The sequence below is a fragment of the Hyla sarda genome, chromosome 1, assembly GCF_029499605.1.
Source record: "Hyla sarda isolate aHylSar1 chromosome 1, aHylSar1.hap1, whole genome shotgun sequence".
Taxonomy (NCBI): Eukaryota; Metazoa; Chordata; class Amphibia; order Anura; family Hylidae; genus Hyla; species Hyla sarda.
In genome coordinates this window covers 224,595,741-224,611,254 of record NC_079189.1, presented here as the reverse complement: position 1 = coordinate 224,611,254, position 15,514 = coordinate 224,595,741, and the positions used below count along the sequence as shown (strand labels likewise).

At 43.7% G+C, this 15,514-nt stretch overlaps 1 protein-coding gene across 8 annotated transcripts in view; it reads right to left on the bottom strand.

Annotated features, from left to right (window-relative positions):
• Positions 1-342: 342 nt before the first annotated feature.
• LOC130364991 (protein regulator of cytokinesis 1-like) overlaps positions 343-15,514 on the bottom strand; it is an 82,677-nt gene continuing 67,505 nt past the window's right edge. For 7 of the 8 annotated variants that reach the window (XM_056568829.1, XM_056568833.1, XM_056568831.1 and 4 more), the window contains one exon: positions 344-2,379. In XM_056568829.1, coding sequence (XP_056424804.1) covers positions 2,314-2,379 — 66 coding nt within the window. In that variant the 3' untranslated portion in view covers positions 344-2,313. Of the gene's footprint in view, positions 2,380-15,514 lie in introns of all 8 variants that reach the window. The other variant, XM_056568828.1, reaches the window with a different exon arrangement.

Below are 15,514 nucleotides of genomic sequence, written 5' to 3'. Positions count from 1 at the left end.
GTGGGCAGAGGATGGGGGGAGGCAATGGGGCAGCGGCATGTGGCCAGAGGATGGGGGGAGGCAATGAGGCAGCGGTGGCGGTATGTGGGCAGAGGATGGGGGAGGCAATGGGGCAGCGGCAGCGACGGTCATCTCGGGGCGGGGCATTATCGGCAAAGTAATTGCTGATACCGATAATGTCCAAAAACGTGATTATCGGCCAAACCGATAATCGGTCGATCCCTAGTGTAAACTAGATCTTCAAACAGACAGGTCCTCAGGACACGATAAAATTTAGCACTTCAGGTTGTAAATTCCTTGGTAACAAGTTAGACAAGTAGAATTATGAATGATTGACTACTCACAATTTAAAGCAATGCCACATTTCTTTATTGCAGTTAAAATAACCGTATAAAAAATTGTACATAAGCAAACTGAATAAAAAAACACACTCGCTTGCAAAACCTTTAAAAAGTGGAGTTATGACATTGTATTATACATGGACAGGGCAGATCCGTTCTTGGAAGAGAAAAAAAAAAAAAGTTAAAGGGGTTATCCAGCCTTGTTAAAATTAATATGTGCTGAGGGGAAGGGGGAAATAGAAAAAAAAAAAAACTTACATGGCCCCAGGTCTACCACAGTTCCAGTTTAGTGCATCTTCTGTCATCCTACTTCTTCCGAAATGAATGCTTGGTGCAGGACCTGCTGTCCAGTCTTGGCCAGTCGGGTGCAGCGCAGGTTGCTGCACCCAGCACTCGTCTCTGAAGCAGGAAGACTAGATAAAATCTGGGGACCAGATGGACACAAACAGGAGCCGTGAGGCAGAGCTAGGCACGTTTTTTTTTTTTTTCCCCCATCTTTTTTTTTTGCTTCAATATTCATCCGGAACACAACACTATCATATTTATAAAAACAAAACAAAAAAAAGCCCACGTACGTTCTGTTTCCTAATTTAGGACATTGTGTGTTATCAGGTTGCCATATCTAAACAGTAACAATTCTCAAGAGTGAAAACTCAGCAAGAGAGAAAAGGCCAAAGACATTACTCGCACACAAATCTGCATTAAAGAAGATCATAGAAACACAGACATATATAACATTGGTCTACAAAATGGAACTTCCTTTACATTTTATGGGCATTATTCCACTTATAATACAAATGATTGACACTAATGAGCATAGAAATGTAATATTGTCGGAACAGTACCAGGGAATTGTGACATGGCCTTATCCTCCATTTAACATTCATGTGCATGTAAATGGTCTTGGCTAATTGTATATTTTTCTAAACTCTTGTATGGAAAATGGGTAAAGGCTGAAGCAAGTAATATCAATGCTAAACCTAACCAGCTAAAAGCAATCAAAGGGACTAATAAATCCAAAATAGAAGGAATTTTGACAGCTCGGGTCTCCGTGTTCTGTTATTAAAGGGGTGCTCCGGTGGAATTTTTTTTTTTATCAAATCAACTGGTGCCAGAAAGTTAAACAGATTTGTGAATTACTTCTATTAAAAAATCTTAATCCTCCCAGTACTTATCAGCTGCTGGATACTAAAGAGAAAGTTCTTTTCTTTTAAAATTTCTTTTCTGTCTGACCACAGTGCTCTCGGCTGACACCTCTGTCAGGAACTGTTCGGAGCAGGAGAGGTTTGCTATGGGGATTAGCTTCTACTCTGGACAGTTCCTAAATTGAACATAGGTGTCAGCAGAGAGCACTGTGGTCAGACAGAAAAGAACAACTCAAATTCCTCTGTAGTGTACAACAGTTGATAACTACCAGAAGGATTAAGATTTTTTTAATAGAAGTTCTGGAACCAGTTGATTTGAAAAAATATATAAAAATTCCACCGGAGTACCCCTTTAAAAAAGCGCTCTTAGCTTTTATTTTAGCTGCACGTTATCAGAACCACAAATGGTTAACAGAAAATAAACCAGGTACCCAGGAGTTAATATTTCTCTTTATTTACAAATATATCAAATGGATCCTACTTATGAGACCCCAATAAATACACAGATTTCCCCACAAGCCATACAGATATTTGAATAAGAGCATATAAAAAAAGGCAGCAGACATTAAAAAACATAGCAACTGCATAAAGATCTATATGCCAGAGCAAAACAAGTCTTTAAAGGGCACCAGCTGTAGTCACCTGGAAAGTTAGCCATGTTAAAGAATGCCCGTGGCTTCTAGCAGGTGGTCTCTTGACTGATATTGGTTTAATGCATAAAACTGTTACCTCCAATAGTATTAATGCAATTTAATATATGCGGAGAAAGAAACCATTGATGGAATAAGCTACAAGAGTTCACTTCCTGGAATGTATCAGTGGGGACGTTAGAGGTTCTCATTGATTGTGGAATTAAAAATTGCCTCTTTGCTGGATTTCTTGGATATTTCCTCCTGTAAAAGAATTGAAGCAAACATTTCACTTGCTACTAGTCAGGAAAGGAAAAAAGAAAATAAGCTACTATGACAATATAGCAAACTCAAACGCATATAAACATCTCAATTGTCATTATATTTAAGCTACAATGCACAAGCAATTAAACCCAAGATACAAGTTGATCCAATATCAAGACTTATATTTTTAAACTGTCCATTTAACATTGTGTGGTTAAATGGTACTTGTCATTTGTACTAACTTTTAATATGATGTATATTGGTACATATGTTACTAATATATAAAGGGTGGAAAGGTATATCTTAAGTCCCTTAGATATCCGGCCACTGGATGTCCTTGTTCTGTCCTGCCTGCATTCCTCTCCCTTGTCAGGATTGTTTCCTGCAGTGGTCCGACTAAGATAAAAATTTGGAAATGCAGGTGGGACCATCATCAGCTCAGCGCTGCACTCTCTTCCTGTAAATCAAGCAGGCAAAAGCTGGGAGCTGTGTGCGCCTCCTCGCACCCCCTCCCTTCTAAGAGTGATTGCTGGCCAGGAGAGCATAGTGAGAAAAGCTCTGTGCAGATAAATGGCAGCACAGCAAGTCCACTCCTATCTCTCTCCCAAGTCCAAGTGCAGCATAGAAGAGGAAGGGTGGAAGTATTCTCCGGCAGGGCTTCAGATGACAACGCGCCTGCCTGGTAACGCCTCTTCCCATTTCTTTTCTATGGAACTCACTGAGAGTGAGCAGCACATACAGGGCTAAAATAAGGTTAAAAAAAGCAAAAATAATGAATAAAAAATTCAGGTGGTGGGATCATCTTAATTAAGGAAGGCACCATGGAGGAGAAAGATTAAAATCTAAATACACACACAGGCCCAGATTTATCAATCCAAAACTGGTGCCACCCAAAACAACCAATCATAGCTCAGCTTCTCAGTTCTGGTAAAGTGAAAGTTGAGATGTGATGGTTGCTATGGGCAACACCAGACAGATTCGGTTTCAGGCAGATTGCTAAATCCAGCCACAGTGTAATAGGCTGTGCCCAATCCCTTAGTGACCAGGCGGAAATTTCATTTGTAGGGGGTGCTGGCAGAATATAGGAGTTTTTGTGCCACTGCATTCCAACACTTGCAGGTGAGCAGCATTCACAGAGTAGGATTAATAATTGGAAAGTGATTTTGTAAGTGAAGATATGCATTATTTAAGGGAAGGGAATTTTTAATAGACTTTCCTAAACTGTATTTTTTGTTTACATATCAAACAGTAATCATTTGCTCACTTAACACACTGCATTACTTATTTATTACTGACAGGCCTCCTATTCAGCCATGCTATTAGAAACATGGCAGACCTGGTGGCCAATAGAATGTGACAGACCAATAGGATTTCAATGGGAGTCTGAGCAGTCTCTCTTCCTTCCCCAATGAATTCACTCACTGAAGCAATCTGAGGGAGAGGGGGCCACATCAGGGGAGCCCACTGCTGCTGTCAGGATCGGAGCTGGGCTCCGATCCGGATAATTAACCCCATAGATTCTGCAGTCAGTGTGACAGCACGATCAGTCTCTACCTGAGGCACAGTCTGATCTGCTATACTATGCTTGTCAGTGTAACACTGACAGGCAGAGACTTAATACAGTGCAGCACAGGTGAGTACTGCACTGTATTATATATATGATCAGTAAAAATAAAAGTGATGTGTAAAAAAAAAAATTTTTAAATGTGAAAAAATAAAAAAATATTTTTTTTTTATTATACACCCAAATAGTTCCCCAATTGTGTCATTGAAAAAATAAAAAATAAAAGTTACGGCTATCAGAATACGGCAACTTAAAACTATTTTAGTTAAAAAATAAAAAAAGTTACCATATCATTTATCCCGCATGAAGAACAACCTAAATTTTTTTTAATAAAAAGGCCACATATGGGATATTTCTAAATACGTCATTTCTGTGAAAGGCCGAAAGGGTTAAGAAACTTCTTAACCCCTTAAGGACTCAGGGTTTTTCCACTTTAGTTTTTTCCTCCTTACCTTTTAAAAATCATAACCCTTTCAATTTTCCACCTAAAAATCCATATTATGGCTTATTTTTTGCGTCACCAATTCTACTTTGCAGACACATCAGTCATTTTACCCAAAAATTCATGACGAAACTGAAAAAAACATTGTGCGACAAAATCGAGGAAAAAACGCCATTTTGTAACTTTTGGGGTGCTTCCGTTTCTACGCAGTGCATATTTCGGTAAAAATGACACCTTATTATTCTGTAGGTCCATACGGTTAAAATGATACTCTACTTATATAGGTTTGATTTTGTCGTACTTCTGGAAAAAATCATAACCACATGCAGGAAAATTTCTACGTTTAAAAATGTCCTCTTCTGACCCCTATAACTTTTTTATTTTTCCACGTACAGGGCGGTATGAGGGCTAATTTTTTGCGCCGTGATCTGAAGTTTTTATCGGTATGATTTTTGTTTTGATCAGACTTTTTGATCACTTTTTATTCATTTTTTAATGGTATAAAAAGTGACCAAAATACGTTTTTTTGGACTTTGGAATTTTTTTGCGCGTACGCCATTGACTGTGCGGTTTAATTAACAATATATTTTTATAGTTCGGACATTTACGCACGCGGCGATACCACATATGTTTATTTTTATTTACACTTATTTTTTTTAATGGGAAAAGGGGGGTGATTCAAACTTTTATTAGGGAAGGGGTTAAATGACCTTTATTAACACTTTTTTTTTTGCAGTGTTATAGGTCCCATAGGGACCTATAACACTGCACACACTGATCTCCTATGCTGATCACTGGTGTGTATTAACACGCCTGTGATCAGTGTTATCGGCGCTTGACTGCTCCTGCCTGGATCTCAGGCACGGAGCAGTCATTCGTCGATCGGATACCGAGGAGGCAGGTAAGGGCCCTCCCGGTATCCTGCAAGCTGTTTGGGACGCCGCGATTTCACCACGGCGGTCCCGAACAGCCCGACTGACTAGCCGGGATACTTTCACTTTAGAAGCGGCGGTCAGCTTTGACCGCCGCTTCTAAAGGGTTAATATTGCACATCGCCGCGATCGGCGATGTGTGGTATTAGCCGCGGGTTCCGGCCGTTGATGAGCGCCGGGACCGACGCGATGTGATGCGGGGTCGCAGCGCAACCCCGCTTCATATCGCGGGAGCCGGCGCAGGACGTAAATATACGTCCTGCGTCGTTAAAGGGTTAAATGTCATTCTGACTGCTTTAACAATGTATGCCGTTTTTCAAATGGGGTGATTTATGGGGGTAACATACAGGACCCTCAAATCCACTTCATAACAGAACTGATCCCTGAAAAATCAGATTTTGAAATTTTCATAAAAAAAATAGAAAATTGCTGCAAAACTTATGAACCTTCTAACATTTTAAAAGAGTAATGTTTAACAAATGATGGGAATATAAGGTAGACATATTGTAGATATGAAACAATTATTTGGTGTGGCATGACTGTCGTACAAGCAGAAAATGTAAAATCTAGGTTGCCTTGGTCATTAAAATGGGCACTGTTAGATTCAAAAACTTTTTATATGTTGTACATCTTGGCAAAACATTAACCCCCCCTTAAGGACTCTTAACCCCTTAAGGTTTTTTCACTTTCGTTTTTTTCCTCCTTACGTTTTAAAAATCAAAACCCTTTCAATTTGGCACCTAAAATTCCATATTCTGGCTTGTGTTTTGCTTCACCAATTCTACTTGGCAGTGACAGTCATTTTACCATAAAATCCACGGCAAAACAGAAAAAAAATTAATTGTGCGACAAAATTGAAGAATGCCATTTTGTAAATTTTGGGGCTTCTGTTTCTATGCAGTGCATTTTTAGGTTTGATATGGTCTTACTTGGTACTGCGTACGGGGCGGTATAAGGGCTCATTTTTTGTGCAGTGATCAGAAGTCAGTGATCAGACTTTATGATCGCTTTTTAGTCATTTTTTCATGATATAAAAAGTGACCAAAAATACGCTATTTTGGATTTGGAATTTCTTTGCGTGTACGCCATTGACTGTATGGTTTAATTAACAATATATTTTAAAAGTTAGGACATTTCCGCACGTGGCGATACCACATATGTTTATTTTTATTAACAGTTTTTTTTTTTTTATGGGAAAAGGGGGGTGATTCTTACTTTAATTAGGGAAGGGGTTAAATGATCTTCATAAAACTTTTTTTTCACACTTTTTTGCAATGTTATAGCCCCCTCTAGGGGCTATAACACTGCACACACTGATCTTCTACACAGATCACTGCCATGCATTAACATGGCAAAGATCAGTGTTATCAGCAGTCGATTGCTCAAGCCTGGATTTCAGGCTTGGAGCAATCAATCGCTGTTCGGAAGTGCCGGAGGCAGGTAACAGACCTTACGCTCGCGTTCTAGATGATCAGGACATCTCTAATTCACCGCCATGGTCCCGACCAGCCCGACTGAGCTGCTGGGAGAGTATTTTTGTTACATTAGATGCACCGATAAACTTTGAACGCTGCATCTAAAGGGTTAATAGCGCTGCACAACGATCGGTGCCGCAAGCTATTAGCCCAGGGTCCCAGCTTTCATTAGCCACCGGGACCAACTATGACATGGGGTCACGGCGTAACCCTGCGTTATAGACTGGGACTGGGTGCAGGTACGCCTTGCATCCTTAAGAGGTCACAGGGGTACGCCGGTCAAAATTATTATAATTTTTTTTTTACTGAACTGGTGGCAGAAAGTTAAACAGATTTCTATTAAAAAAAAAATCTTAATCCTTTCAGTACTTCGCTGCTGTATACTACAGAGGAATTTCTTTTCTGCCTGACCACAGTGCTCTCTGCTGACAAATGGGGATTTGCTCCTGCTCTGGACAGCTCCTGATATGGACAGAGGTGTCAGCAGAGAGCACTGCAGTGAGACAGAAAACAACAACTCAATTTCCTCTGTAGTATACAGCAGCTGATCAGTACTGGAAGGATTAAGATTTTTTAATAGAAGTAATTTACAAATGTGTTTAACTTTCTGGAGCCAATTGATCTGAAAAAAAAAAAATTTGTTTTCCACCCCATGGCACAGACAGGAGAGAGCACAGACAGGAGAGAGCACAGACGAGTGCTATCAGACAGGAGAGAGCACAGTGGAGTGCTATCAGACAGGAGAGAGCACAGTGGAGTGCTATCAGACAGGAGAGAGCACAGTGGAGTGCTATCAGACAGGAGAGAGCACAGTGGAGTGCTATCAGACAGGAGAGAGCACAGTGGAGTGCTATCAGACAGGAGAGAGCACTGTGGAGTGCTATCAGAAAGGAGAGAGCACAGAAGAGTGCTATCAGACAGGAGAGAGCACAGAAGAGTGCTATCAGACAGGAGAGAGCACAGAAGAGTGTTATCAGACAGGAGAGAGCACAGAAGAGTGCTATCAAACAGGAGAGAGCACAGAAGAGTGCTATCAGACAGGAGAGAGCACAGAGGAGTGCTATCAGACAGGAGAGAGCACAGAGGAGTGCTATCAGACAGGAGAGAGCACAGAGGAGTGCTATCAGACAGGAGAGAGCACAGAGGAGTGCTATCAGACAGCAGAGAGCACAGAGGAGTGCTATCAGACAGCACAGAGGAGTGCTATCAGACAGCAGAGAGCACAGAGGAGTGCTATCAGACAGGAGAGAGCACAGAGTAGTGCTAGCCCACCCTCACTTACTGGACTTTGTCCATACCTGTGCTTTAGCTGGGACAATGCTATGATTCTATAAGCCATGATTTATATTAAAAGGAAATTATTTTCTTATGAAGTATATTAGAAAGGTTAATGTAAATGAAAGTAATATCTCGGTATGGTTGGAATCAGGAAATTCAATAAGGAAGGGCAGAGAAATTCTCTTTTAACCCTTCATGCAGAACGCCCTATATATACGGCGGATGACGCAATACCTTTCCGCAGTATATATACGGCGTTCATTAAATGCTCGCTCCCACGACGTTGATCGGGTTAATAAGCTAAAGTTCCAGGGTGTCCAGCGGGAGACTACTCCCGCCCGACACCCTGGACCCCATTTGATTAACCCGATCAGCAATCGGGTGTGCAGGGGTGGTGGAATCGATGGGAGCGGCAGGTGTCCGGAGGTCCGGCGGGCAGCCTCCACGATGCCGGGGGTAAGTGCCCTCCCCCTTACAGTCTGGGCATGCTGGGAGTTGTAGTTTTGCAACATCTGGAGGACCACAGTTTAGAAACCACTATACAGTGGTCTCCAAACTGTAGTCATCCAGATGTTGCAAAACTACAACTGCCAGCATGCCCGACTGCAAACGGCTGTCTGGGCATGTTGGGAGTTGTAGTTGCGTGCCTTCAGCTGTTGCAAAACTACAACTCCCAGCATGCCCAGACAGACATTTGCTTTCTGGGCATGCTGGGATTTGTAGTTTTGCAAGATCTGGAGTGCCACAGTTTGGAAATCACTGTGCAGTGGTCTCTAAACTGTGGCTCTCCAGATCTTGCAAAACTACCAGCATGCCCGGCAACAAGCAGCTGTCAGCACATGCTGGGAGTTGTAGTTTTGCAACAGCTGGAGGCACACTGGTGGATAAACACAGTTAGTTACCTAATTCAGTGTTTTCCCACCAGTATGCCTCCAGCTGTAGCAAAACTACAACTCCCAGCATGCACAGTCTGCCAGTTCATGATTCATGTTTAGAATTGTAGTTTTGCAAAAGCTGGAGTTTTGCAATGTCAATGTACAGGGTACATTCACAGGGGCAGGGGTTTACAGCTAGTTTCCCAATGCAAGTTAGAGCTGCTGCAAATTTTCAACCACAACTCAAACTCACTGTAAACCTCCGCCTGTGTGAATGTACCCTTAACACTAACTACACTATACTGTACTACCACAAAAATAAACGGTAAAACACTACATATACACCCTTCCACAATTACCCACCCCCCTCCCCAATAAAAATGCGTTTCCAAAACAGAGCCTCCAACTGTTGCAAAACAACAACTCCCGGCATGCCGGACAGCAATTGACTGTCCAGGCATGTTGGGAGATTTGCAACAGCTGGAGGCACCTTGTTTGGGAATTTCTGGCGTAGGGTATTTTTGGCAGCAGAGGCAAGTGTAACGCTTGCATCCGTATCCGCCCCTATGCAAATCCCTAATTTAGGCGTCAAACGCCCAATGGCGCTCTCTCACCTCGGAGCCCTGTTGTATTTCATGGTAACAAATATGGGGTATTTACGTACTCGGGAGAAATTGAGTTACAAATTTTGTGGGGCTCTCTCTCCTTTTACCCCTTAAAAAAATGAAAAACTGGGGTCTACACCAGCATGTTAGTGTAAAAAAGTCATTTTTTACACTAACATGCTGGTGGTGCCCCATACTTTTCATTTTCACAAGAGGAAAAAGGAAAACAAGACCCCCAAAATTTTAAACTCAATTTCTCCTGAGTACGGAAATATCCCATATGTGGACGTAAAGTGATTTGCGGGCGCACAATAAGGCTCAGGATTGAGAGCGCACCATGTACATTTGAGGCCTAAATTTATGATTTGCACAGGGGTGGCTGATCGTTACAGCGGTTCTGACATAAATGCAAAAAAAATACCACCAACATGTGACCCCATTTTGGAAACTATACCCCTCACAGAATGTAACAAGGGGTACAGTGAGCCCTTAACACCCCACAGGTGTTTGACATGAAAAGTTGGACATGAAAATGAAAAAAAAAAAAAAAATCACTAAAATGATGGTGTTACCCCAAAGTTTTCATTTTCACAAGGGGTAATAGTAAAAATAAAAAAAAATAAAAAATTTGTAACCCCATTTCGTCTGAGTAAGGAAATACCCCAAATGTGTATGTAAAGTACTGTGCGGGCGCACTACAGAGCTCAGAAGAGAATGAATGCCACTGGGCTTTTGGAGAGAGAATTTGGCTGGAATTGAATCATTTACAAAGGCCCCATGCTGCCAGAACAGTGGACTCTCCCCCCACATGTGACCCCATTTTGGAGACTACAACCCTCACCGAATGTAACAAGAGTTGCAGTGAGCATTTACACCCCACAGTTGTCTGACAGATTTTTAGAACAGTGGTCCGTGAAAATGAAAAATAAAATTTTTCATTTGCACAGCCCACTGTTCCAACGATCTGTCGAACGCCAGTGGGGTGTAAATGCTAACTGCACCCCTTATTGCATACCGTGAGGGGTGTAGTTTACAAAATGGGGTCACATGTGCCAGGGCCAAAAACGTCACACTGCCGCTCAGCCTATCGCTGGCCGAGTTGGGACTTCGCTGTGGTCGGTGATTGGCTGAGTGCAGTATGACTCGCCAACCACTGGCAACCAGGAAGAGGATCGCGGTGGAGGCCGGAGCCGGTTATCGGAGGAGCGAAGGAAGGTATGTACCTGTTTATTTTTTTTACTGCCGGCAGTATGGACGATAATTTTCCTATTACGGAGTTCTCCTTTAAGGTCAAAATGGGCTGTGTCCTTAGAGGGTTAAAGAGTACATGTCATCAAACCATATTTTCTAAACTAACTCAGATTATATTCCCTAACTACTACTAACACCCCTCCTGCCCTTAAAAAAAATTTCAGAGCTTTAAAAATCTCTGTATCCAACCTTTTCCCTTGCTCATATTGTGTGAGCTCCCGGCAGGAGAAAATGGGCGCTCCCCAGCAGAAGCGACGTCACTGAAGCCTGCGAGAGCTGTGCCTACACGCCACCTCCATGTATCTGTATAGAAGAGGCCGATATGCAGAGTTCGTGCATCCCCGCCTCTCCCATATAGCTGAGGTTGACGACACAAGCACTAGCCGTGCAGAGGTGTGGCAGTGCCGGGTCCCCGCATGGGAGATCGCAGGGGGTCCCAGCAGTCGGACCCTCCGTGATCAAACACTTATCCTCTATCCCGCGGAAAGGGAATAAGTTATATACGGCTGCAGATCTCCTTTAAATGTTAAGATTATGTGGGTTCGGAAAAACTTGGTGAATGTAAAGTACATCAATTGGTGAGGGAAAAGAAATGATTGACTTGAGAAGAAACGAAAGCACTGTATCAGATAGGGGAAAAAAATCACAAATTTGCATATGTGCTAGAACTCCAACGATTATTAGATTTTATCGATAATATTAAATAACTGGATTTGTTGTCGTCGTTGCAAAGGGAATGTGTGGGCACTGGCAGTCATGAGGCCGCCGCATCCTCTAAGTTAACAGTACTTGACCCTCTAAGCTCACCAATCAGGGGCGCTGTAGACTTCTCCTCTACCCCACCTCTGCCGTCTGTTTGCACGATACTTTGTGCCTCTGCAGTTTTCTGGAGCCTCAGCCTGCCCTGGAGGACCTCATTCAGATCACTGTTGTAAAATCACCTGCCGGCGGTAGGTTATTTAGTCTGCTGTATAATGTGCCCGGCTCATGCTGCCACAGTTACCCAGGCCATTGAACACTGCTACACAAATGGGGGTATGTACAGATCATTGCGCCCTAGTGTCTTCTACCGACACTAGGGTGCAATACTCTGCACATACCCCCATATGTATAGCAGTGTGTGGGTACTACACGCACACTGCTATACACATGGGGGTATGTGCAGAGCATTGCATCCTAGTGTCTGTAGTACTAGAGTCTGTACTACAGACACTAGGGGGCCATGCTATGAAGACTGCATAGACCCTAAAAAATAAAAAAAATTACTAAAATTGTTTTATTAAAATGTAAATAAACCCCTCCTCCAATAAAAATAAGCCCCCTTTTCTTATTGTATACAAAAAAGCAAAAAACTAAACAAAATAAACCTTCAAGGAAATCTGTCATCAGAATCACCTGCACTAAACCTGTTACACAGGCTTGTAGTGCGGGTGATCCTGATTAAAACGCTTCTTACCTGGTTAAAAATGGTTCAGCGCTTCTTCAGATATCTATATCTTTAGTTTTCTGTTATTCCCTGGCTTGGGACTCAGTGGGAGGTGTTATCATCATCTCGGACTCGGCTAAACGTCATTCTAGCTGGGCAGAGAGGCCGCCCGGCTCATGAATATTCATGAACTTATCCTCGTAGTCTAACTCCTTTTTCTAGGTCTGGTGGGGAGGGCCGCGCATGCCCCGCGTTCCGTACACCCGGAAGCGGCGTTCTCCCCCCGGCTTTTCACTCATGCAGCCCGTCTTCTTACTTGTATTGGGCCGCAGCTAGAGTGAAGCCGGGGGGGGGGGGGGGAGAACGCCACTTCCGGGTGTACGGAACGTGGCGCATGCGCGGCCCTCCCCACCAGACCTAGAAAAAGGAGTTAGACTACGAGGATAAGTTCATGAATATTCATGAGCCGGGCGGCCGCTCTGCCCAGCTAGAATGACGTTTAGACGAGTCCGAGATGATGATAACACCTCCCACTGAGTCCCAAGCCAGGAAATAACAGAAAACTAAAGATATAGATATCTTAAGAAGCGCTGAACCATTTTTAACCAGGTAAGAAGCGTTTTAATCAGGATCACCCGCACTACAAGCCTGTGTAACAGGTTTAGTGCAGGTGATTCTGATGACAGATTTCCTTTAAGAGAAATAAGTCCAAACTTGCCTAGAAACTGTTTTAATGTGGCCATTGTACATAATTTTTCAAGTTAAATCAGCTGAACCACTTTCTTTTTACGATCAATGAAATAATGTCAACTAAAAAATTATTAAAATAATAGTTAGCTGCAGCCCTAATATATGCAATTACACAACGCATTTCACAAGGATAAAGAAATAAAAATTGGGTGATTGGGAGTCATGTGGTGTTTGAAATGTTAGAAAGGTATGTGGGAAATGCGAAGAAAGTGGGAAAATTTGACAAGAAATTGATCGAAAGTCAGATTTTATAAAAATATCCTAGGAGTAGAGAAAAATTGGCACAAGAATTAGGGGAAATCACTATAGAGCAGTGGTTCTTAACCTTGTTGGAGGTACTGAACCCCACCAGTTTCATATGCGCATTCATCGAACCCCTCTTAATTGGAAAAATAAAATGTAATTTTTTTAAAATTCAAAACATAGGAGGTATATATTTAAGTATATATTTATACATAGGTGCACAAAACAAAATGATCAAAACCATTAACAAAACCATGAAAACATGATTTTCACACAAAAACATAATGAATATTTACTGCAAATCAGTGTGACTTCTGCTGTTGTCTTTCAGTTCAGAAATGCGCGGCTTTACCTTGGCAAGTGCCACTCATGTCATTTTCGCAACAATGGCAGTGTTCCCCCCACATTAGGTTGGCAGTGTTCCCCCCCACATTAGGCAGGCAGTGTTCCCCCCACATTAGGCTGGCAGTGTTCCCCCCCACATTAGGCAGGCAGTGTTCCCCCCCACATTAGGCAGGCAGTGTTCCCCCCCACATTAGGCAGGTAGTGTTCCCCCCCCACATTAGGCAGGCAGTGTTCCCCCCCACATTAGGCAGGCAGTGTTCCCCCCCACATTAGGCAGGCAGTGTTCCCCCCCACATTAGGCAGGCAGTGTTCCCCCCCACATTAGGCAGGCAGTGTTCCCCCCCCACATTAGGCAGGCAGTGTTCCCCCCACATTAGGCAGGCAGTGTTCCCCCCCCCCCCCCCCACATTAGGTGCAATATAGTCCCCCCCACATTAGGTGCAATATAGTCCCCCACATTAAGCTGGCAGTATGTTCTCCCACATTGGGTGCCATATAGTCCCCCACATTAAGCTGGCAGTATGCTCCCCCACATTAGGTGCAATATAGTCCCCCACATTAAGCTGGCAGTATGTTCCCCCACATTAGGTGCAATATAGTCCCCCACATTAAGCTGGCAGTATGTTCCCCCACATTAGGTGCAATATAGTCCCCCCACATTAGGTGCAATATAGTCCCCCCACATTAGGCCGGCAGTATGTCCCCCCGCATAAGGTGCAATATAGTCCCCCCACATTAAGCTGGCAGTATGTTCCCTCACATTAGGTGCAATATAGTCCCCCCCCCCCCCATTAGGTGCAATATAGTCCCCCACATTAAGCCGGCAGTATGTTCCCCCACATTAGGTGCAATATAGTCCCCCACATTAAGCCGGCAGTATGTTCCCCCATATTAGGTGCAATATAGTCCCCCACATTAAGCTGGCAGTATGTTCCCCCACATTAGGTGCAATATAGTCCCCCCACATGAGATGCAATATAGTCCCCCCACATTAGGCTGGCAGTATGTTCCCCCACATTAGGTGCAATATAGTCCCCCACATTAAGCTGGCAGTATGTTCCCCCACATTAGGTGCAATATAGTCCCCCCACATGAGATGCAATATAGTCCCCCCACATTAGGTGCAATATAGTCCCCCACATTAAGCTGGCAGTATGTTCCCCCACATTAGGTGCAATATAGTCTGCTATATTAGGCTGGTCGTATGTTCCCCCACATTAGGTGCAATATAGTCCCCCCACATTAGGTGCAATATAGTCCCCCCCACATTAGGCCGGCAGTATGTTCCCCCACATTAGGTGCAATATTGTCCCCCACATTAGGCTGGCAGTATGTTCCCCCACATTAGGTGCAATATAGTCCCCCACATTAGGCTGGCAGTATAGTCCCCCACATTACATTGGCAGTATAGTTCCCCCCCACATTATGTGCAGTATGTTCCCCTACAGACATACAGCCTCCAGCCATACAGTATGGCTTGAGGCTGTATGCCCGTGTACTGCCCCACTTCAGTGTTCCGACCACCGCTCCTCGGGTCCGGCCATAGCAGGACCGGAGGATCACTGGACGGAACACCGACAACACTTACCAACTGCCAGCACGCGTCCTTCTTGCTTCTTTTCCAAGCTCCGTTGCCATGGGCGCATGCATGGGACGTGAGTGACGTCCCTGCGTGCGCTAGTTTCCGACGGTCCCCGCATTTTTTAAGTAAACGCGGGGCCGTAGGGACTTAACAGAGGCGTCCCTGTGTTCCGAAAGCATCTTTCGGAACACGGGGATGTGCCGAGGCAAAAACACCAGGTGGGCCTCCCCCGCCGAACCCCCGAGCCTGACTCACCGAACCCCTGGGGTTCGATCGAACCCAGGTTAAGAACCACTGCTATAGAGGACTGGAATGCGGTGGTTAATTATATCTCAAAGGCTTCAGTTAAAAATCACAAAATCTTGTT